This window comes from Pristiophorus japonicus, chromosome 6 (genome assembly GCF_044704955.1).
Source record: "Pristiophorus japonicus isolate sPriJap1 chromosome 6, sPriJap1.hap1, whole genome shotgun sequence".
Classification (NCBI taxonomy): domain Eukaryota; kingdom Metazoa; phylum Chordata; class Chondrichthyes; family Pristiophoridae; genus Pristiophorus; species Pristiophorus japonicus.
The window spans coordinates 196,592,664-196,615,456 of record NC_091982.1 but is presented as its reverse complement, the minus strand read 5'-3'; the positions used below and the strand labels follow the sequence as shown (position 1 = coordinate 196,615,456).

Below are 22,793 nucleotides of genomic sequence, written 5' to 3'. Positions count from 1 at the left end.
AACCTGTCTCCATGCAGCAGTCCTTCCCCCTGCTGGCTTCGACTCCTGCCAGCACCAATCTGGCAACTCGGCGGGCGGGAGGTCACTTACGCTACTTGGCCGCCAGCAGCCTTCAGCGGGCGGTTCCCAGCGGTACTCCCCTCCCGCCCGCTCCAGCCGAAGTGGAAACTGGCACAGAGGGGAGACCGGAGGTAAAACTCGGTGGCAGTCGGCAGCAGTGGATGGTAAGGCCACTAATATCGGGGCCTAGGTTTTTTTATGATCAAACAAGATTTTTCTTTGTAGCAGTGGTTGTCATTTTTGACAATTTGATTCTATATTCCCTGGATAAATGATATGCAACCCGGAAAACTCTGAGTGCTTTTCAGGTTGAAACTTCATGTTCGCACTGTCTTAAGTGCATTCTCCAGGATTGTAAAACCCATGGGGGTAGAAATTGCCCCTTGCCCTGTTTTGATGGGTTTTACCGTAGCTACGGTTCAGCTCATCTCTTGAACGACATTCAGCTCTTTGTTGTTTTTTTTTCCCTTGGAATTGGAAGTTGCGCTTAATGGGGGCGGTGATAACACTTGAGGGACAGATACGGGACGGCGGCAATACCCGAGGGGTGGAAGTTGGGGGCGGTGCGGAGTGACCGCCGCGATGATGTCATCACGGCGCCGCATCACCACGGCTTAAAGGGGAGAGCCTCCTCGATTTAAAAACTTCGGCCTACTGGGCCACCAGGGAGGGTTTCGGCCGGGCCAGCGGCCTGGCGCCCAAGAGGGGGTGGCAGGCTGCTTGTTGGCGGCCTAGCCGAACCCGGGGACATAATTGTTGGGCTGACATGGTATTCGGCCGACAAAAAAAACATGGCAACAGCAGCAGTGCATCCTCCCCTCTAAAGGAAGCCGCACTGCCATTGCAGAAGGTCACAGCCTCACTGGACCACCGGGAGGAAACAGGCTTTGGCAGGCCGAAGATTTTCTGAGGTGAATGTCGCCTTCGGGGGCGGTAGATTGGCGATGCGCATGTTGATGACGCGCTTACCACAGATCGGCAGCAGCAGAGCGGGAGAGTGGGGGGGGGGGGGGGGGGGAATAGGGGCACCGCCACAAAAACTTGGTTGTGCTTGCAGCGACCATTCCACAAAAAGTCAGCGGCCACTCCACTCCGCAGCATAGCTGCCAATTTGCGGTGGTAAAAGGCCTTAAGGAGAGGGGTAATTTCAGCCCCATGCTGTTTCTGACAATGTCGCTTCTTTCAAGTTTACCTTTCTTCAGGTTTACCTTTATCTTTCCCAACCTTGACACTGTCATTTACTATGGTCAATGGCCTTTCAACTTTGTCTCTCAATAATTTAAAAAAATTCATAAGATCTCCCGTTTCTTTGCATTTAGTCCTTTCCCTCAGAGGAAGCATCTGAGCGTGAGGATCTATTAAGAATTGGTGTTCCACTCCGTTACTTTATTGTTGGGATTTATTATGAACTTTTCTCTCCTTTCACTTTTTATTAACATACAGAGTTAGACCCTGTAAAATGTATGTTTTCCACCGGGATAGTATACGTTAATGCCATCAATAGTTCAAAATCATTTTGTAACCCAAAAGAAGATTTAACATTAAGCAGCAGAAATTCAGAAGCACCGATTTGGGTCGTTAACTTTAGAAAGCTGGAAAAATTAGCACCATAAGAACATAAGAAATAGGAGCAGGAGTAGGCCATTTGGCCGCTAATGATTCTCAGCTTTTTCTAAATTTGATGTTAGCACTCCAGGAAGGAAGTAACCTGCTAAATCAAGCGCTCCATTTCGTTCCTGGAACACTAAAGGACGCAAGCGGGGCGATAGTATTACAGCGCTGTGCAATGGCTTGTGTCGTGCTGCTGCGATCCGAGGCTCCATCCTTCCCTTAAAGTGAAGGGCCATTGCTGCAGGCTCTGCATTTGGACCAGTTGGCTGATCCCTAACGGCAGCCGCGATCCAGCCCGATCAGCCCCATGCACTCCAGGAGAGTACCGGGCTGATCGATTGCAGCCGAAGAGGAAGTGAAAAAATGGAAAAAATACTTTCAACAATTTTTGCACTTACTGTAGCCATCTCCCCTTTAACTTCCACCCCTGAAGTTCCCAGTCTCCCGAACAACACCTCCTGCAGCTGTCGGTGTTGTCGCCCAGCGATGCTGCAGGGGGCAGAACCGAAGTTCGGGTCCGGGGCGATGTGCACGACAATGACGTCACAATCTCCGGGCGCAGGAGATCGTGGCGCAAAGTGTCATTGCCGCCGTAAACCTCTTGCCCAAGTTAGCGGTAGATGTTCATCTCGCCGCGCCCGGTCGGCCAGTCGTTAGTGCCCCGTTATCACCCTCTGGAGGCAATAACAGGAGGCCCTAAGGAGGCCAATTTCTAGGACTGAATGCTTAAAATGTTCTGATCTACTAAAGATCCTGGCTTGTGGTCCAATATTGTTCTATCATGGTCTTCAGGATCATTGTGGCATGCTGCTAGCTCCATAATTTTGCCGTCCAAAAAAGACTTCTTATGGACCAGGAGGACAATAGAGAGGGTAACCAAAGGTAGTAGGTCCAGCAGGCTGGAGGCCCTGCTGTAAAATGATCTGTTCTAGAAAGAAAAGAACTTGCATTTATATTGCAATGCTGATGACACAGTGAACCTCATTGTATTAGTGTTGTTTGGGGGTTCTTGGTTTCTGTAGCCGGATCAGAAGTCACTGCTTAGAGGTTAGCCCTCATCACTGAACTGCCTAGAATGCTAAAAAAGATCAATAGATTTCTTGACTATTACAAAATTAAGCAATTGTGACAGCTCCCAATGTAGCAGGCATTTACATGCATGATGATGTGGTTGGAATTGCACACCAGCTGCACATTAAGGGAATGAAACTATTTCCTGTCGACATTCTGGAAAGGGGTGCATATGGTAATGCATGCCCTGTTGATGGCCCTGTGAATCTAGGGAAACCCACCGAAACCTAATGCCCTTTCCTGCTAATGTGCCAGTTCCATCAGAAAATAGATAAATTAAAAATCCGTAACCTATTTATTGTAGCCAATTAGCTACTATGACACTTAGACCCAGTAAGTGCTAATGTAACACATCTGTGATACTACCTGAAAGGACCCTGTGGATTAGAAATTAAGGAAAGGACATTGTTGGAGTAGTTCTGGGTTCTAAAATTAAATGCAGTATTCCAGCTCTCCTCTACTTTCAGGCCAACAGAGCTGCAGGCCAAATAACTCAAAAATAAATGGCACTCAGGAATCACAACTGTACCAAAATGGGCCCTTGCAGTACTTCCAGTTTCTTACTGCAGATTTGCAACCATAAAACCCATGTTTGTGCAGCCATTGCTTTTTAGAGGAACGGCTCAGGCATTGGGGGAGGAAAATAAGAATGTTGTACACTCTTTGCACCAGTATTTATGTGCGAGGAGTGCGTTTTTCCCCCAGAGTTATGAGCACCCATATTGGAGGTGGCATACATACCGATGGGTTTTATGACTGGAGCAGAATCAGCCACATTTTCTTGCCCATATACCGTAGGAAACCCAGAGGAAAATCTATCCTTCTGTATTTTAACATCTTGGCACAGGAGTCTGGTAGTCACTTTAAATGCAAGGTACTACGAGTCGCTTCCTCAAGCTGCAGAGAATGGTATAAAACTTTTGTATTGGGCGCGAACGGGCATGATATTGAGAGTGTTCCTGCAGCGCCCGCCCAACAAAGCAGTTGGGAAGCCTGAACTACTTTCAGGTTCGGGTCTCTACATTTTCTCGCTGCCGAACTGTAGGTAAAGAGGAAAATTCAGCTGACTACTGCAGACAGCTATCTGGCAGGTAAGGCTTGTTTGGGTGCTGGAGTGGGTGGGGGGAGCGGGGGGGCACGCCAGCTTTTCCTGGCAACACAAAAATCTTTTTAAAAGTACCTACCTTTTGGGAGAATCCACCAGCAGTTACGACAGCTCCAACTGCTTTTATTTTGTACATTATTTAGTTTGATTGGACCATTATTTAGTTTGAGAGGATGAGACCGGGGAATTAGTAATGGGGAACATGGAGATGGCAGAAACTCTGAACAAATATTTTGTATCAGTCTTTACGGTAGAGGACACTCACAATATTCCGACAATGGATAGTCTAGGGGCGATAGGGGGGGAGGAACTTAACACAATCACAATCACTAAGGAAGTGGTACTCAGTAAAATAATGGGATTAAAGGCAGATAAATCCCCTGGACCTGATGGCTTGCATCCTAGGGTCTTAAGAGAGGAAGCAGCAGGGATTGTGGATGCATTGGTTGTAATTTACCAAGAGTCCCTGGATTTCGGGGAGGTCCCAGCAGATTGGGAAAACTGCAAATGTAATGCCCCGATTTAAAAAAGGAGGCAGACAAAAAGCAGGAAACTATAGACCAGTTAGCCGAACATCTGTGGTTGGGAAAATATCGGAGTCCATTATTAAAGAAGCAGTAGCAGGACATTTGGAAAAGCAAAATTCAGTCAGGCAGAGTCAGCATGGATTTATGAAGAGGAAGTCATGTTTGACAAATTTGCTGGAGTTCTTTGAGGATGTAATGAAACATAGAAACATAGAAAATAGGTGCAGGAGTAGGTCATTCGGCCCTTCGAGCCTGCACCGCCATTCAATGAGTTCATGGCTGAACATGCAACTTCAGTTCCCCATTCCTGCTTTCTCGCCATACCCCTTGATCACCCTAGTAGTAAGGACTACATTTAACTCCTTTTTGAATATATTTAGTGAATTGGCCTCAACAACTTCCTGTGGTAGAGAATTCCACAGGTTCACCACTCTCTGGGTGAAGAAGTTTCTCCTCATCTCGGTCCTAAATAGCTTGCTCCTTATCCTTAGACTGTGACCCCTGGTTCTGGACTTCCCCAACATTGGGAACATTCTTCCTGACTCTAACCTGTCTAAACCCGTCAGAATTTTAAACGTTTCTATGAGGTCCCCTCTCATTCTTCTGAACTCCAGTGAATACAAGCCCAGTTGATCCAGTCTTTCTTGATATGTCAGTCCCGCCATCCCGGGAATCAGTCTGGTGAACCTTCGCTGCACTCCCTCAATAGCAAGAATGTCCTTCCTCAAGTTAGGAGACCAAAACTGTACACAATACTCCAGGTGTAGCCTCACCAAGGCCCTGTACAACTGTAGTAACACCTCCCTGCCCCTGTACTCAAATCCCCTCCGTATGAAGGCCAACATGCCATTTGCTTTCTTAACCGCCTGCTGTACCTGCATGCCAACCTTCAATGACCGATGTACCATGACACCCAGGTCTCATTGCACCTCCCCTTTTCCTAATCTGTCACCATTCAGATAATAGTCTGGCTCTCTGTTTTTACCACCAAAGTGGATAACCTCACATTTATCCACATTATACTTCATCTGCCATACACTTGCCCACTCACCTAACCTATCCAAGTCACTCTGCAGCCTCATAGCATCCTCCTCGCAGCTCACACTGCCACCCAACTTAGTGTCATCCGCAAATTTGGAGATACTACATTTAATCCCCTCGTCTAAATCATTAATGTACAATGTAAACAGCTGGGACCCCAGCACAGAACCTTGCGGTACCCCACTAGTCACTGTCTGCCATTCTGAAAAGTACCCATTTACTCCTACTCTTTGCTTCCTGTCTGCCAACCAGTTCTCAATCCACATCAGCACACTACCCCCAATCCCATGTGCTTTAACTTTAACAGGGTGGATAAAGGTGAACCAGTGGATGTGGTGTATTTGGACTTACAGAAGGCATTTGACAAGGTGCCACATAAAAGGTTACTGCACAAGATAAAAGTTCACGGGGTTGGGGGTAATATATTAGCATGGATAGAGGATTGGCTAACTAACAGAGAATAGAGAGTCGGGATAAATGGTTAATTCTCTGGTTGGCAACCAGTAACTAGTGGGGTGCCGCAGGATTCAGTGCTGGGGCCCCAACTATTTACAATCTATATTAACAACTTGGAAGAAGGGACTGAGTGTAACATAGCCAAGTTTGCTGATGATACAAAAATGGGAGAAAAAGCAAAGATGGGACACAAAAAATCTGCAAAAGGACATAGACAGACTAAGTGAGTGGGCAAAAATTTGGCAGATGCAGTATAATGTCGGAAAATGTGAAGTCATGCATTTTGGCAGAAAAAAATCAAAGAGCAAGTTATTATTTAAATGGAGAAAGATTGCAAAGTGCTGCAGTACAGCGGGACCTGGGGGTACTTGTGCATGAAACACAAAAGGATAGTATGCAGGTACAGCAAGTGATCAGGAAGGCCAATGGTATCTTGGCCTTTATTGCAAAGGGGATGGAGTATAAAAGCAGGGAAGTCTTGCTATAGCTATATAAGGTATTGGTGAGGTCACACCTGGAATACTGTATGCAGTTTTGGTTTTCATATTTACGAAAGGATTTACTTGCTTTGGAGGCAGTTCAGAGAAGGGTCACTAGTTGATTCTGGGGATGAGTGGGTTGACTTATGAGGAATGGTTGAGTAGGTTGGGCTTCTACTCATTGGAATTCAGAAGAATGAGAGGTGATCTTATCGAAACGTATAAGATTATGAGGGGGCTTGACAAGGTGGATGCAGAGAGAATATTTCCACTGATGGGGGAGAGTAGAACTAGAGGACATGATCTTAGAATAAGGGGCCACCCATTTAAAACAGAGATGGGGAGAAATTTCTTCTCTCAGAGGTTTGTAAATCTGTGGATTCCGCTGTCTCAGAAAGCTGTGGAAGCTGGGACATTGAATAAATTTAAGACAGAAATAGACAGTTTCTTAAACGATAAGGGGATAAGGAGTTATGGGGAACGGGCGGGGAAGTGAGCTGAGTCCATGATCAGATCAGCCATGATCTTATTGAATGGCGGAGCAGGCTCAAGGGGCCGTATGACCTACTCCTGTTCCTATTTCTTATGTTCTTAAAATGATGAGCAGAAATGCCAATTCTAAAATGAATAAGGAAGGATTAGAATTGACTAGTTATAACATGTGATTTTTAAATCTGGGTTCGCAGAAGTGAGTGTCTTTCAATTCCTTGCTAACTCTAATCACATCAATCACTAAAATGTTGACCTTAAATGCACCTCAGATGCAAGTTATCTGGAAATTGATAACTTTTTAAACTTTTTAAATACTAAATTGACAAGTTTAACCCTGTTACAGTGTGTTGTTTCTGCCCAGTACCACAATAAATGCTTAGATTTAATGCTTATTTTAAGCCCTTACCCAAGTACCTACCATTATTTCATACTTCTAGAAGTTCACTTACCTTGCAGCTTCAGTATATCGTTCCAAACATCGGAAGACGGTGGCTTGACGAAGATGATTACGGAAGTTAATTGGATTCAGTAGTATGCTCCTTAGAAATATCAGAAAATTATAAATTAGCCTGTTACAAAACTGACTAATAAACTATGTGTGGGTTTTACAAAGTCAATGAATGTTTTGGCATAAAGTATAGTCAAATATTTAAAAATCATCAGTGTGCCCAAAACTTCGAAATATGGATACATTTAAGCTTGTTATTGTGATTTGCCCGAGACAACAGAGAAGGGTTCAAACAATTGACTGATACAGAAGCAGTGATCTCATACTGTGTTTGTTGAGGCAATACACTGTAATAGTGCTGTTTTTGAATATAATTACTTTCTCTGTGGGATTATCATTGGCATTGAAGAAAGCTTAAAGTTAGAATTGAGTAACATGTGCTAGTCAGAGTAGGAATCGCAGGATAGCTCAGATGAATACGTGGCGTGAGGAGTGATGCAGAAGGGAGGGATTCAAATTCCTGGGACATTGGAACCGGTTCTGGGGGAGGTGGGACCAGTACAAACCAGATGGTCTGCACCTGGGCAGGACCGGAACCAATGTCCTAGGGGGAGTGTTTGCTAGTGCTGTTGGGAAGCGGTTAAACTTATATGGGAACCTATGCAGGGAGACAGAGGGAAGTAGAATGGGGGCAGAAGTAAAAGATAGAAAGAAGAAAAGTAAAAGGGGAGGGCAGAGAAACCCAAGGCAAAAAGCAAAAAGGGCCGCATTACAGCAAAATTCTAAAGGGGCAAAGGATGTTGAAAAGACAAGCCTGAAGGCTCTGTGCCTCAATGCGAGGACGATTCGAAATAAGGTGAACGAATTAACTGCGCAGATAGCAGTTAACGGATATGATGTAATTGGCATCAGGGAGACATGGCTCCAGTGTGACCAAGGCTGGGAACTCAACATCCAGGGTTATTCAACATTTAGGAAGGATAGTCAGAAAGGAAAAGGAGGTGGGGTGGCATTGCTGGTTAAAGAGGGAATTAATGCAATTGTAAGAAAGGACATTAGCTTGGATGATGTGGAATCTGTATGGTGGAGCTACGGAATACCAAAGGGCAGAAAACGCTAGTGGGAGTTGTGTATAGACCATCAAACAGTAATAGTGAGGTTGGGGACAGCATCAAACAAGAAATTAGAGATGCGTGCAATAAAGGTACAGCAATTATCATGGGCGACTTTAATCTACATATAGATTGGGCTAACCAAACTGGTAGCAATGCGGTGGAGGAAGATTTCCTGGAGTGTATTAGTGATGGTTTTCTCGACCAATATGTCGAGGAACCAACTAGAGGGCTGGCCATCCTAGACTGGGTGATGTGTAATGAGAAAGGACTAATTAACAATCTTGTTGCGCGAGGCCTCTTGGGGAAGAGTGACCATAATATGGTAGAATTCTTTATTAAGATGGAGAGTGACACAGTTAATTCAGAGACTAGGGTCCTGAACTTAAGGAAAGGTAACTTCGATGGTATGAGACGTGAATTGGCTAGAATAGACTGGCGAGTGATATTTAAAGGGTTGACGGTGGATAGGCAACGACAAACATTTGAAGATCACATAGATGAACTTCAACAATTGTACATCCCTGTCTGGAGTAAAAATAAAATGGGGAAGGTGGCTCAACCATGGCTAACAAGGGAAATTAAGGATAGTGTTAAATCCAAGGAAGAGGCATATAAATTGGCCAGAAAAAGCAGCAAACCTGAGGACTGGGAGAATTTTGTAATGCAGCAGAGGAGGACAAAGGGTTTAATTAGAAGGGGGGAAAATAGAGTATGAGAGGAAGCTAGCTGGGAACATAAAAACTGGCTGCAAAAGCTTCTATAGATATGTGATGAGAAAAAGATTAGTGAAAACAAACGTAGGTCCCTTGCAGTCAGATTCAGGTGAATTTATAATGGGGAACAAAGAAATGGCGGACCAGTTAAGCAAATACTTGGTTCTGTCTTCACGAAGGATGACACAAATAACCTTCCGGAAATATAGGGGACCGAGAGTCTCGTGAGAAAGAGGAACTGAAGGAAATTCTTATTAGGCGGGAAATTGTGTTTGGGAAATTGAGGGGGTTGAAGGACGATAAATTCCCGGGGTCTGATAGTCTGCATTCCAGACTACTTAAGGAAGTAGCCCTAGAAATAGTGGATGCATTGGTGATCATTTTCCAATAGTCTATCGACTCTGGATCGGTTCTTATGTACTGGAGGGTAGCTAATGTAACACCACTTTTTAAGAAAGGAGGGAGAGAGAAAATGGGTAATTATAGACCAGTTAGCCTGACATCAGTAGTGGGGAAAATGTTGGAATCAATTATTAAAGATGAAATAGCAGCACATTTGGAAAGGAGTGACGGAATCGGTCCAAGGCAGCATGGATTTATGAAAGGAAAATCAGGCTTGACAAATCTTATAGAATTTTTTGAGGATGTAACTAGTAGAGTGGACAAGGGAGAACCAGTGGATGTGGTGTATTTGGACTTTCAAAAGGCTTTTGACAAGGTCCCACACAAGAGATTGGTGTGCAAAATTAAAGCACATGGTATTGGGAGTAATGTACTGACATGGATAGAGAATTGGTTGGCAGACAGGAAGCAGAGAGTCGGGATAAATGGGTCCTTTTCAGAATGGCAGGCAGTGACTAGTGGGGTGCTGCAGGGCTCAGTGCTGGGACCCCAGCTATTTACAATATACATTAATAATTTGGATGAGGGAATTTAGTGTAATATCTCCAAGTTTGCAGATGACACTAAGCAGGGTGGTGGTGTGAGCTGTGAGGAGGACGCTAAAAGGTTGCAGGGTGACTTGGACAGGTTAGGTGAGTGGGCAAACGCGTGGCAGATGCAGTATAATGTGGATAAATGTGAGGTTATCCACTTTGGTGGCAAAAGCACGAAGGCAGAATATTATCTGAATGGTGGCAGATTCGGAAAAGGGGAGGTGCAACGAGACCTGGGTGTCATGGTACATCAGTCATTGAAAGTTGGCATGCAGGTACAGCAGGCGGTGAAGAAGGCAAATGGTTGGCCTTCATAGCTAAGGGATTTGAGTATTAGAGCAGGGAGGTCTTACTGTAGTTGTACAGGGCCTTAGTGTGGACTCACCTGGAACATTGTGTTCAGTTATGATCTCCTAATCTGAGGAAGGTTGTTCTTGCTATTGAGGGAGTGCAGCGAAGGTTCACCAGACTGATTCCCGGGATGGCTGGACTGACATATGAGGAGAGACTGGATCGACTGGGCCTGTATTCACTGGAGTTTAGAAGGATGAGAGGGGATCTCATAGAAACATATAAAATTCTGACGGGACGGGACAGGTTAGATGCAGGAAGAATGTTCCCAATGTTGCGGAATTCCAGAACCAGGGGACACATTCTAAGGATAAGGGGTAAGCCATTTAGGACTGAGATGAGGAAAAACTTCTTCACTCAGAGAGTTGTTAACCTGTGGAATTCTCTCCCGCAGAGAGTCGTTGATGCCAGTTCATTGGATATATTCAAGAGGGAGTTAGATATGGCCCTTACAGCTAAAGGGATCAAAGGGTATGGAGAGAAAGCAGGAAAGGGGTACTGAGGTGAATGATCAGCCATGATCTTATTGAATGGTGGTGCAGGCTTGAAAGGCCGAATGGCCTACTCCTGCACCTATTTTCTTTGCTTCTATGTTTCTATATAGAAAGAGCATGATGCATTCTGTTTGGCTGGCAGAGACTTTCTGCATCATACTACTAAAAGTGATCTGTTTCTTATTGAGATAAAATTTAGTCAACACTGGTCGCTACTCATGCCCACTAATGTTACTAGGTAATGGGAAATGTGGAGGAAACTTCAAATGCCAGCAGCATACACTACAATGGAGTGATGGATTCACATATAACATGTCATTATTGATGAAATTTGGTGGAAGTGGTAGTACCAGCCACACAGTCTCAGTTCGGAAGGCACCCTTTCGGCTGTGTAGGTATCCGATCCCTAGTAGGAAATTCCCTTTCCCCAAGGGGCGACCTGTGAGTGCTGGCAGGAATACCGCTACTCTAAAGTAAATGAGGCTGATCCTAGGAAATTTGTTGCGGTCAGCACCAGGTCAATCAGACCAGCGAAAATCCTGCGATTTCATCAGAGTGGAACATAGAAACATAGAAAACATAGAAAATAGGTGCAGGAGCAGGCCATTCAGCCCTTCTAGCCTGCACCGCCATTCAATGAGTTCATGGCTGAACATGAAACTTCAGTACCCCATTCCTGCTTTCTCGCCATACCCCTTGATCCCCCGAGTAGTAAGGACTTCATCTAACTCCCTTTTGAATATATTTAGTGAATTGGCCCCAACCACTTTCTGTGGCAGAGAATTCCACAGGTTCACCACTCTCTGGGTGAAGAAGTCTCTCCTCATCTCGGTCCTAAATGGCTTACCCCTTATCCTTAGACTGTGACCCCTGGTTCTGGACTTCCCCAACATTGGGAACATTCTTCCTGCATCTAACCTGTCTAAACCTGTCAGAATTTAAAACGTTTCTGAGGTCCCCTCTCATTCTTCTGAACTCCAGTGAATACAAGCCCAGTTGATCCAGTCTTTCTTGATAGGTCAGTCCCACCATCCGGGAATCAGTCTGGTGAACCTTCGCTGCACTCCCTCAATAGCAAGAATGTCCTTCCTCAAGTTAGGAGACCAAAATTGTACACAATACTCCAGGTGTGGCCTCACCAAGGCCCTGTACAACTGTAGCAACACCTCCCTGCCCCTGTACTCAAATCCCCTCGCTATGAAGGCCAACATGCCATTTGCTTTCTTAACCGCCTGCTGTACCTGCATGCCAACCTTCAATGACTGATGTACCATGACACCCAGGTCTCGTTGCACCTTCCCTTTTCCTAATCTGCCGCCATTCAGATAATATTCTGCCTTTGATCTTTTGCCACCAAAGTGGATAACGTCACATTTATCCACTTTATATTGCATCTGTCATGCATTTGCCCACTCACCTAACCTATCCAAGTCGCTCTGCAGCCTCATAGCATCCTCCTCGCAGCTCACACTGCCACCCAACTTAGTGTCATCCGCAAATTTGGAGATACTACATTTAATCCCCTCGTCTAAATCATTAATGTACAATGTAAACAGCTGGGGCCCCAGCACAGAACCTTGCGGTACCCCACTAGTCACTGCCTGCCATTCTGAAAAGTACCCATTTACTCCTACTCTTTGCTTCCTGTCTGACAACCAGTTCTCAATCCACGTCAGCACACTACCCCCAATCCCATGTGCTTTAACTTTGCACATTAATCTCTTGTGTGGGACCTTGTCGAAAGCCTTCTGAAAGTCCAAATATACCACATCAACTGGTTCTCCTTTGTCCACTTTACTGGAAACATCCTCAAAAAATTCTAGAAGATTTGTCAAACATGATTTCCCCTTCACAAATCCATGCTGACTTGGACCTATCATGTCACCATTTTCCAAATGCGCTGCTATGACATCCTTAATAATTGATTCCATCATTTTACCCACTACTGAGGTCAGTCTGACCGGTCTATAATTCCCTGTTTTCCCTCTCCCTACTTTTTTTAAAAGTGGGGTTACATTGGCTACCCTACACTCGATAGGAACTGATCCAGAGTCAATGGAATGTTGGAAAATGACTGTCAATGCATCCGCTATTTCCAAGGCTACCTCCTTAAATACTCTGGGATGCAGTCCATCAGGCCCTGGGGATTTATCGGCCTTCAATCCCATCAATTTCCCCAACACAATTTCCCAACTAATAAAGATTTCCCTCAGTTCCTCCTCCCTACTAGACCCTCTGACCCCTTTTATATCCGGAAGGTTGTTTGTGTCTTCCTTAGTGAATACTGAACCAAAGTACTTGTTCAATTGGTCTGCCATTTCTGAACATCTGGGTTATGAACTTTTGGAGAATGAATACAAAATAGTGGCAATCTGGGTAAATCATACAATTTTGTTGGCAGACCCATGTTCACTATCAATTGTGTTAAGACTGACGTGGTTGGATTTTCCACTTATAAAGCTTGGGCATAAAGGATTACCTGAGTAGAGTGCATAACGAAAAATTAGACTGGGAGAATCGTATGCTCATAAGAGTCCTATTTTTCATTCATTAATTTAAATGGATAGAAAATCATTAATACTCATAATCTGCCTTGTCCGATTTTCCTCTTTGTGGTCGGCTCAGGTGATGCTGTATGTCCAAGTGATATAAAAGTAAAAATCTGTCCTACCATTACATGCAAGACCCTTATCGCCAGTAGAGAAAGGAGATCATCATCTAATGAGTCTTGGCAGGATTCAAATCCATCCCAAAGATGAAAGGACATTTGTATCCCACTGCTTTATTTTTAAAACCATGTAAGGGCCTTTCAGTTGATTTAAAATTTAATGAACAGAAAATTAAATACTCCATTACTCATTTATATTCAGTTAGTTGATGTGTGGATATCTGAACGGAATATATGGAATTAAGGACAGTAAAGTAAACGGGATATATGAAAATGTATAAGCCATGGAAGAATAGCTGGGAGAATGTCAGATTGCAAATAGTGCAACATCAGCATAGCTAACAGTCTGTCTCAAGGTTTCAAGTCACTAATCCTGCCAATAATATATAATTGTAACATGAAATACATCTGCAGAATTGCAAGGTCTCAGTAAATAGTCACACCATTAGATTGAAACATTTAGAGGCAATACTTGAGCTTTCAAGAAGAACATCTCATATAGATTGACTAATGAGTGGCTGAGTTAGACTGTCAATCCATTTGTATTTTGTTATCTGATTTCAAAACTGTATAACTGTTAACGCTTTACGATGTAACTTCACCTATCCGTAGGGAGTGTGTACGCTCTATCCAGAGAGTATATCTTCTGTCTGATAGGTCTTACTGGCCGGTAATAAAGACTGCTTTGTTCAAAGCACAAGAGGTATTCGACTCAGTAATTTTACTGAACCAGATTGAAGTAAAAGAATCCAGGAATTAACAGATGCAGTGCTAAAATATAAACTTATAAATATATGTAATATACATGTCATAACTAAAATCACTAACATTTTTGGTGATGATATCCAAACCATATCGAAGAAATATGTTTTTTTAAAAGAAAGATTAATATTAATTTAATCTCTCCTGAATTTTACCAGGACTAATGAAATAAAACCAAAAAACACTAGAAGTAGACTTGAGGTCCCTCAGCCTCTATAAAGAGTGATAATCTCACAAGTCCATGCTGCTGGTGGAGAACCTTGCCCACCAGCTATCAAATCAGATATCTGAATAGTTCCTGCACATAAATTTCCAATTCACTTTTATGATCAAAAAATCATGGGCATTACACCCCAAATTCTAATTTGCACTGCCAATGAGCAAAGTTCTCTGCCAGCAGCATGGGCTCATAAAATTAACCCCTGTGGATCTACATTTGAAATATAAGCCTGTTATGCATTTCTATTTTCTGCTTTTACTTCAGATTTCTCATAACTGTGTTATTTTATTTGCTTTTCATCATTGCTAGATTGAATATTTTGGGAGCAGGGCTCGAATTATTTGGGCTATCATGTTATACATTTAGTATCTTCTTCACAGGCAGTACCCCGAATCTGAGGATGACTTGCTTCCATACTAAAATGAGTTCCAAGGTGACTGATGAGACCAATGCGGTATCTACAGTCTCTGTCACAGGTAGGGCAGATGGTGGTTAGAGGGACGGGTGGGTGGGGTGCTTGATTTGCCATACGCTCGTTCCGATGTTTGTACTTGGCTTCCGCGTGCTCCCGGCGAAAAGACTCAAAGTATTCGGCTCCTTCTCGGATGCTTCTCCTCCACTTTGAGCGGTCTTGAGCCAGGGATTCCCAAAAGTCGGTGGAGATGTAAAATTTTTTCAAGGAGGCTTTGACGTAGTCCTTGGAGCATTTTCTCTGCCCTTCTGGGGCTCGTCTGCCATGTCCTGGCTCAAAGTAGAGTGCTTGTTTCAGGAATCTAGTATCGGGCATGCGGACAATGTGGCCTGTCCACGATCAAGCGTAGTCAATGCCTTGATGCTGGGGATATTGGCCAGAGAGAGAACGCTGACGTTGCTGTGCCTATCCTGCCAATTAATTTACAGGATTTTGCAGAGGCACCATTAGTGGTACTTCTCCAGTGCTTTGCGGTGCCTACTGTACATAGCCCATTTCTCTGAAGCATATAGGAGGGCGGATATCACTACTGCTTTGTAGACCATGAGCTTAATGTCAAGTTTGAGATCCTGGTCTTCGAACACTCTTTTCCTAAGGAGGCTGAAGGCTGCACTGGCACACTGAAGGTGGTGTTGGACTTCGTCATCGATGTCTGTCCTTGCAGATAGTAGGCTCCCAAGGTATGGGAAGTGGTCCACATTGTCCAAGGTCTCGTCATGGATCTTGATAATCGGGGAGCAGTACTGTGTGGCGGGAGCACGTTGGTAGAGAACCTTTTTCTTACTGATGTTTAATGTAAGACCAAGACTTTCGTATGCATCAGTGAAGGTGTCAACGATGGTTTGGAGTTTGGACTCCGAGTGTGCATAAACGCAAGCATCATCTGCATATTGTAATTCAATGACAGAGGTTGGAACAACCTTGGATCTGGACTGGAAGTGTTGGAGGTTGAACAATCTCCCGCTTGTCATGTAGGGGAGCTTGCTAAAGATGAGATGAAGCATTGCAGCGAAGAAGATTGAGAAGAGCTTTGGTGTGATGACATCATCATCATCATTGACAGTCCCTCGGAATCGACCTTACAAAGGCCTTTAACACTGTCAACCGCGAGCGTCTATGCAGCGTCCTCCTCCGTTTCGGATGCCCCCAAAAGTATGTCACCATCCACCGCCTGCTCCACGATGACATGCAGGCTGTGATCCTTACCAACGGATCCATCACAGACCCAATCCACGTCCAGACCGGGGTCAAGCAGGGCTGCGTCATTGCCCGAACCCTCTTCTCAATTTTCCTCGCTGCCATGTTACACCTCACAGTTGACAAGCTCCCCACTGGAGAAAACTAAACTACAGGACCAGTGGGAACCTATTCAACCTTCGCCATCTCCAGGCCAGGTCCAAGACCATCCCCAACCTCTGTCGTCGAGGTACAGTACGCAGACGACGGCTGCGTCTGCGCACACACAGAGGCTGAACTCCAGAACATAGTCGACGTATTTACTGAGACATACAAAAGCATAGGCCTTACCTTACGCTAAACATCAGTAAGGCAGAGGTCCTCCACCAGCCTGTCCTCGCCGCACAGTACTGCCCCCCCAGTCATCAAGATCCACGGCGTGGCCCTGGACAACATGGCCCACTTCCCTTATCTTGGGAGCCTCCTATCAACAAGAGCAGGCATTGGCGACGAGATCCAACACCGCCTCCAGTGTGCCAGTGCAGCCTTCGGCCGCCTGAGGAAAAGAATGTTTGAAGACCAGGCCCTCAAAACTGTCATCAAGCTCATGATCTACAGGGCTGTAGTAATACCCGTTGTCCTGTATGGCTCAGAAACATGGACCATGTACAGTAGACACCATGTACAGTAGGCAAAATGCCACCAACGATGTCTCCGCAAGATCCTGCAAATCTCCTGGGAGGACAGACGGACCAGCATTGAAGCACTGACCACACTTGATCAGCTCCGCTGGGTAGGCCACATCGTTCACATGCCAGACACGAGACTCCCAAAGCAAGCACTCTTCTCGGAACTTCTTCACGGCAAACGAGCCAAAACTGGGCAGCGGAAATGTTACAAGGACACCTCCAAGCCTCCCTGATAAAGTGCAACATCCCCACTGACACCTGGGAGTCCCTGGCCAAAGACCGCCCTAAGTGGAGGAAGTGCATCCGGGAGGGCGCTGAACACCTCGAGTCTTGTCGCTGAGAGCATGCAGAAATCAAGCGCAGGCTGCGGGAAGAGCGTGCGGCAAACCAGTCCCACCCACCTCTTCCCTCAACGACTATCTGTCCCACCTGTGACAGAGACTGTGGTTCTCGTATTGCTTGTCCCCGGTCTGCACTTGCATTGGATCTGTCGTAGACCTGTTGATAAGAATCACGGCTTGCATGTCATTGTGAAGCAGGCGGAGGATGATGACGAATTTTTGAGGACAGCCGAATTGAGAATGGAATTGAGAATGGCATGGTTGACAGAGTCGAAGGCCTTTGTGATGTCAAAGAATACCATGAACAGAGGTTGATGGTGCTCCCTACATTTTTATTGGATTTGTCGAATGGTGAAGATCATGTCCGTTGTGCCCCTTAGGGGGCAGAATCTGCATTGCGACTCTGGGAGGAGCTCTTCAACCACTGGGAAGAGACGATTGAGGAGGATTCTTGCGATGATTTTCCCTGCAGTAGACAGCAGGGAAATTCCGCTCTAGTTACCGCAGTCAGACTTGTTACCTTTCTTGAAGATGGTCACGATTACGGCATCTCTGAGATCCCCTGGCATGTTCTCCTCCTTCCATATAAGAGAGATGGGGTAATGGATTCGCGCCAAGTAATTCTCCGCCATGCTTTAGTACTTTCGGCAGGGATTCCATCTGCTCCTGAGGCCTTGTTGTTTTTTAGTTATCGGATGGCCTTTTCAACCTCATGCTGGGCTGGGATTGTGCCGAGGCTGTGAAATGGAGTCAAGGACACTCATGTCAAAGATAGAGTCTTGGTTGAGGAGATCCTCGAAGTGCTCCTTCCAGCGGGCACTGACTGCCTCTCTGTCCTTGGCTCTCAGTGGAATAGGACCTTGAGTGCTTGGGCCGCAGATGGTCTTGACTGCGTTTTTAACACCCACCATCTGTACTTTAGGTTCGAGTTTTTTACTGGATCTTGGCCTTCAGATCTGTAGATTTGCTTTCTTTCACTTGAGTTGTAGTGTTTCCAATTCAAAAATGCCTTGCGTTTGTAGTTTATTAGCTCCTGGATCTCCTGGTCAGTCTCATCGAACCAGTCTTGATGTTTTCTGATAGAGTAACCAAGAGTCTCTTCACAGGTGCTAATTATGGTGGACTTGAGGGCAGACCAGGCACTATGGACACTCTGCAGCTCCGGTTCATTGGAAGTCATCAGGTTGGCTGTGAGGCGTTGGCTGAATAGTGCTTTCTTTGCATTTAAGTATAGCACCATACAAAACTACAAGAATTTGGAAAATGCTAAGGGTAAGTGTTCCAACAATTCTTTCATAAGAACATAAGAACATAAGAATTAGGAACAGGAGTAGGCCATCCAGCCCCTCGAGCCTGCTCCACCATTCAAAAAGATCATGGCTGATCTGGCCGTGGACTCAGCTCCACTTACCCGCCCGCTCCCCATACCCCTTAATTTCCTTATTGGTTAAAAATTTATCTATCTGTGATTTGAATACATTCAATGAGCTAGCCTCAACTGCTTCCCTGGGCAGAGAATTCCAGATTCACAACCCTTGGGGAGAAGAAATTCCTTCTCAACTCGGATTTAAATTGGCTCCCCCGTATTTTGAGGCTGTGCCCCCTAGTTCTAGTCTCCCCGACTAGCGGAAACAACCTCTCTGCCTCTATCTTGTCTATTCCTTTCATTATTTTAAATGTTTCTATAAGATTGTGAATGTGAGAAAATGTATAAGCAATAGAGACAGTGAAGTGAACAAAGGAATCATGGAAAAATAACTAAGAGAATGTCAGACTGCAAATATTACAACATCAGCACAAATAACAGACTTGCTCAAGGTCTTAGTTACTAGTCACGCCAGTAAAATTGTAACATTTACAAGCAATGGGTGAGAAAGCTCTTTGTGAGAAAAAGTTGCAATAACCACTTGCCCGTATCTAATTGGGCAAGGAAGGCCAGGTATCGGCTCATGAGTGGACAAAGGGAAGGAGGGACCTTAAAGGATAGGGTGAACTGAATGTCCCTCAATTGTATTACGTACTGAAAGTGTATAACCGTTGCGCCCCTACATTGTAACGGGACTTGTCCGAGGGAAGTGGGCGCACTCTGAGGGAGAGCGTTCCTTTGTTCTGATAAGTCCCGGCCGGTGAAACAATTAATAAAGACTGCTTTGTTATAAGCTGCTTTGGTGTTCGCCTCAGTGTATTCGCTGAAACAGATTGAGGGAAAAAGAACCCGTATTAACATTTGGTGTCAGAAGTGGGATCTCAACAGACGACTGCTGAAAACTTGCAAATTAAGAGCCAGACTAGCCTTGGACGAAACGGGAGGAAAGTGGCCACTGGAGTGAGTATACTTTAAAATACCACTTCAGTTTCCTTCAGTTCCAAAAGTCTGAGGAAAGTTTGGCCACTCGCTGGTTCTCAGGTAGTGTCTGAACGAGATCCAGGTCAATCTGGCGAATACCTTCTAAACTTAGGAAATAAATGTCCAAGTCAGGAGTGACGTCGACCTTGTATATCACTTGGCCCGTCTAGGCACTGATTGGGTTTAAATAGGGAAATCTGGAACCTAGAACAAATTAAGTAAGGCTTAGGATAGGTAAATCTGGAACCTAGAACAAATTAAGTAAGGCTTATCGCGCGGCGACGCGAACAGGAAAACCGCGCGGCGACACGGAGGGATAGACAATCGCGCGGCGACGTGAACCGCGCGGTGATGCGGAGGTTAGAGAATTACATAAAATTAAGCCGCGGGGTGACGCGGGACTGTGTAAATTAAAAATTGTACTTATTCCAGGTACGGCGTCGATCTTGTATATCACTGGGTCCGCCTAGGCTCTGGATAAGATAACTTATTCCACCGGGGGGCGACGCAGGGACAATCGGGACTAATTAGGACCCTGATCCTACGCGGGGCGACGCGAGGATGGGTAATTTAGATAAAACTACGAATTCCCTGAAAGATCATGGATCCAAAAATAGAGCCGGCCAAAACAATTAATAGGAAAGAAGAGAGACTTTTGTGAACGTCTGTTTTAAATGAGAAGTGCTTGTGTGATTTTGACTGCAGAATGAAAGCCTGTTTGGGAAACCGGGGAGTTGTGGTTTGTTTTAGCTCCACCCACTTTTTCAAACAGAATGAAAGTTTTTTTAACCCTTCGTAATGTTGTCCTGTATGTGGGAAGTTTAAGAGTGTGAACCTTATTGAATTACATTTTAAGTTAGGAACGCAGGTGTGGATATATTCGGATGATAAGTTATGGAGCTAGGAAATGCACAAAGGATAGGTTTGTTGAGTAAAAGATAAAAAATACATGGTCCCGGTGGTTAAAAAAAAAGAATTTATTTGACACGCTCACTTACTTGTCGAAAGAAAACATGCAATGATTGATTACATTGGGTTGAAAGACATAAATTTAGTCTCGGAATGAGATAAAGAATGCCTTTAAAAAAAAAAGCTTCTAAGCTCAAAAAAAAAGTTTTAAATAAAGATTGAAATGACAAAGTTTGAATTGGGATTTTGAGATATTCAGAGAAGGCACAGCAAAATACTGAGGTGGATTAAAAAAAAAATGATAATATTAAATCTGATCTCTAAAAGAAAATAGGAGATATAAAACTAAAAAGTTTGGAAACAGTCTAGAAATACCTTCAGGGATCAGGTCAAACTCCTGGGCGAGTGGCGAGCTATCTGCGAAAGTGTAAAAGGGACTTTTGAAAAATGTTAAAAACAGCAAGCTTTAGCAGTTTCGAAGAGACATGGTAACGACCTTGAAACTGGAACAATTGAGATAACGAAAAGCAGCCCTCTCAGCCTTCGTGCCAGACTTCCCTCTAGTTATGGAAAAGATGAAAAAAAGACGCAACCTTGAAAGAAAACAAATACAAAACCTAATTTGAAGAAAGAAGATCTTTAAAAAAAACGTAACGTACTAAATAGGTGCTGAAAGGAAAAAAAAGTGTTCTGAGATGGAAAAGGACATAACTTACTAAATACTAGCTGATATTTGCCGTGAATAAAAATATTGGCTTAATTGAAAAAATTTTGGAAGAGATAAAAGACACTTTCCATTGATAATGCTTTTAAATTATGAGAAAGTTCCACTGCAGTTTGAAAAGATGCATCACTTCTGTCAAGTTGGCAGGAAAATGCCATTAAATTAGGACTCTCATTGACAGAAAGAGGACATGTTAAAACCGTAGATGTCTTAAAAAAAGAATGCACGCACAAGAAACGTACTAAGAGATCCACTGGGACCTCTGAGAAAGGTATTGACTGACTACGTAGTCAAATGGTTGGCCTTGCATTGACCGAGGCTGATGACGAAATTGAATTTCAGTAAACAAATAGCTTTTTAAAAAGTGTGGTCTCGTTTTAAATCAATTAAAAAAAAATATATTTGGCAAGTACTTGAATTAGAAGTTAAAAAAGAAAATTGGAGTTTAATCTAAAATGCTGCCTTTCCTGATGAGAAGGCTTTTATTATGACGGCTTTACTAATGATTTCTGCTGTTTAACGGATTCCTAATTTCTAAGCAAGTTTTGAAGGCACAAAGATTTTTTTTTTCAGATGATTACGTGAAGTCACGTAATGACATCAGCTCTTCTTACAAATCTGAAAAGGAGTTAACCCTTTCCATTGACAGCCGTTTTATACTGAACATTATTAATTTGGATTTCTTAATAGAATAAAGACTCACCTGACAGATAAAGGAAATGGTGGGATAGTCAGAATAAAATAGAACTAGCTTACATAATAATACTTGCCTGATACAATAAAGAAATAGATACTCAAACAAAACAAATTCAAGAGTTAAAAGGCTAAGATAAGTAAGCTGAAAGAGAAAAAAAAACGGGACAAGACAGACAGATAATACAGTGCGCAGCCATAGCACCATCACCTGTGCCAAAAGAGCCAATGTACCCCACGGTGGGGAATCCACAAATCCAACCTAACCCTGACCTCCGATTTCACGGAGTGACCTCGACATGCATGGATAAAAGATGAGTCAGACTAAAACCTTGCAAAAGATAAGTTAGCCTCGGGAAAAACCAATGCCAACCATCCAAGATGTCATTAAAGCAAAGGAGAACGCTCCTGAAAAAGATAAACTGTTGTGGAAAGATTATGGATGTACTTATGACAATGTCTCTAAACTCTGGACCACTCCCGCGGAACAGACTTGCATGTCTGACGAGTTGGCCCTATGGGTTATTAAATGTATGCACTTTGCTACTCATTGTGGAACAAGGACAACAAGTGACATGCTTTTGGCCACTTGGTGGCACCCTAGACTCCAGGCGCTGGCCCAGAACATCAGTAGTCGCTGCCTTGTTTGCCAACAGCATAATCCAGGGAAGGGAGTCCCCTGTGATTGGGGTAAGACGCCCCTACCAGAAGATCCCTTTGAGACCTTGCAGTTGGACTACATTGAGTTGCAAAGAGTTCAGTGTTACAAATATGTGTTAGTAATAGTAGATGTGTTTAGCAAATGGATCGAAGCTTACCCTACCCTGGACAATAAGGCTCAAACTGTTGTTAAGGTGTTAATGAGGGAAATCGTTCCTAGATATGGTATCCCAG

The 22,793-nt window shown here is 44.1% G+C and overlaps 1 protein-coding gene across 1 annotated transcript in view; it reads right to left on the bottom strand.

Moving 5' to 3' along the window:
- LOC139265921 (spermatogenesis-associated protein 16-like) overlaps positions 1–22,793 on the bottom strand; it is a 281,978-nt gene that overhangs the window by 161,447 nt on the left and 97,738 nt on the right. The window contains exon 4 of the mRNA XM_070883514.1: positions 7,292–7,381. Coding sequence (XP_070739615.1) covers positions 7,292–7,381 — 90 coding nt within the window. The remainder of the gene's footprint in view (positions 1–7,291; positions 7,382–22,793) is intronic.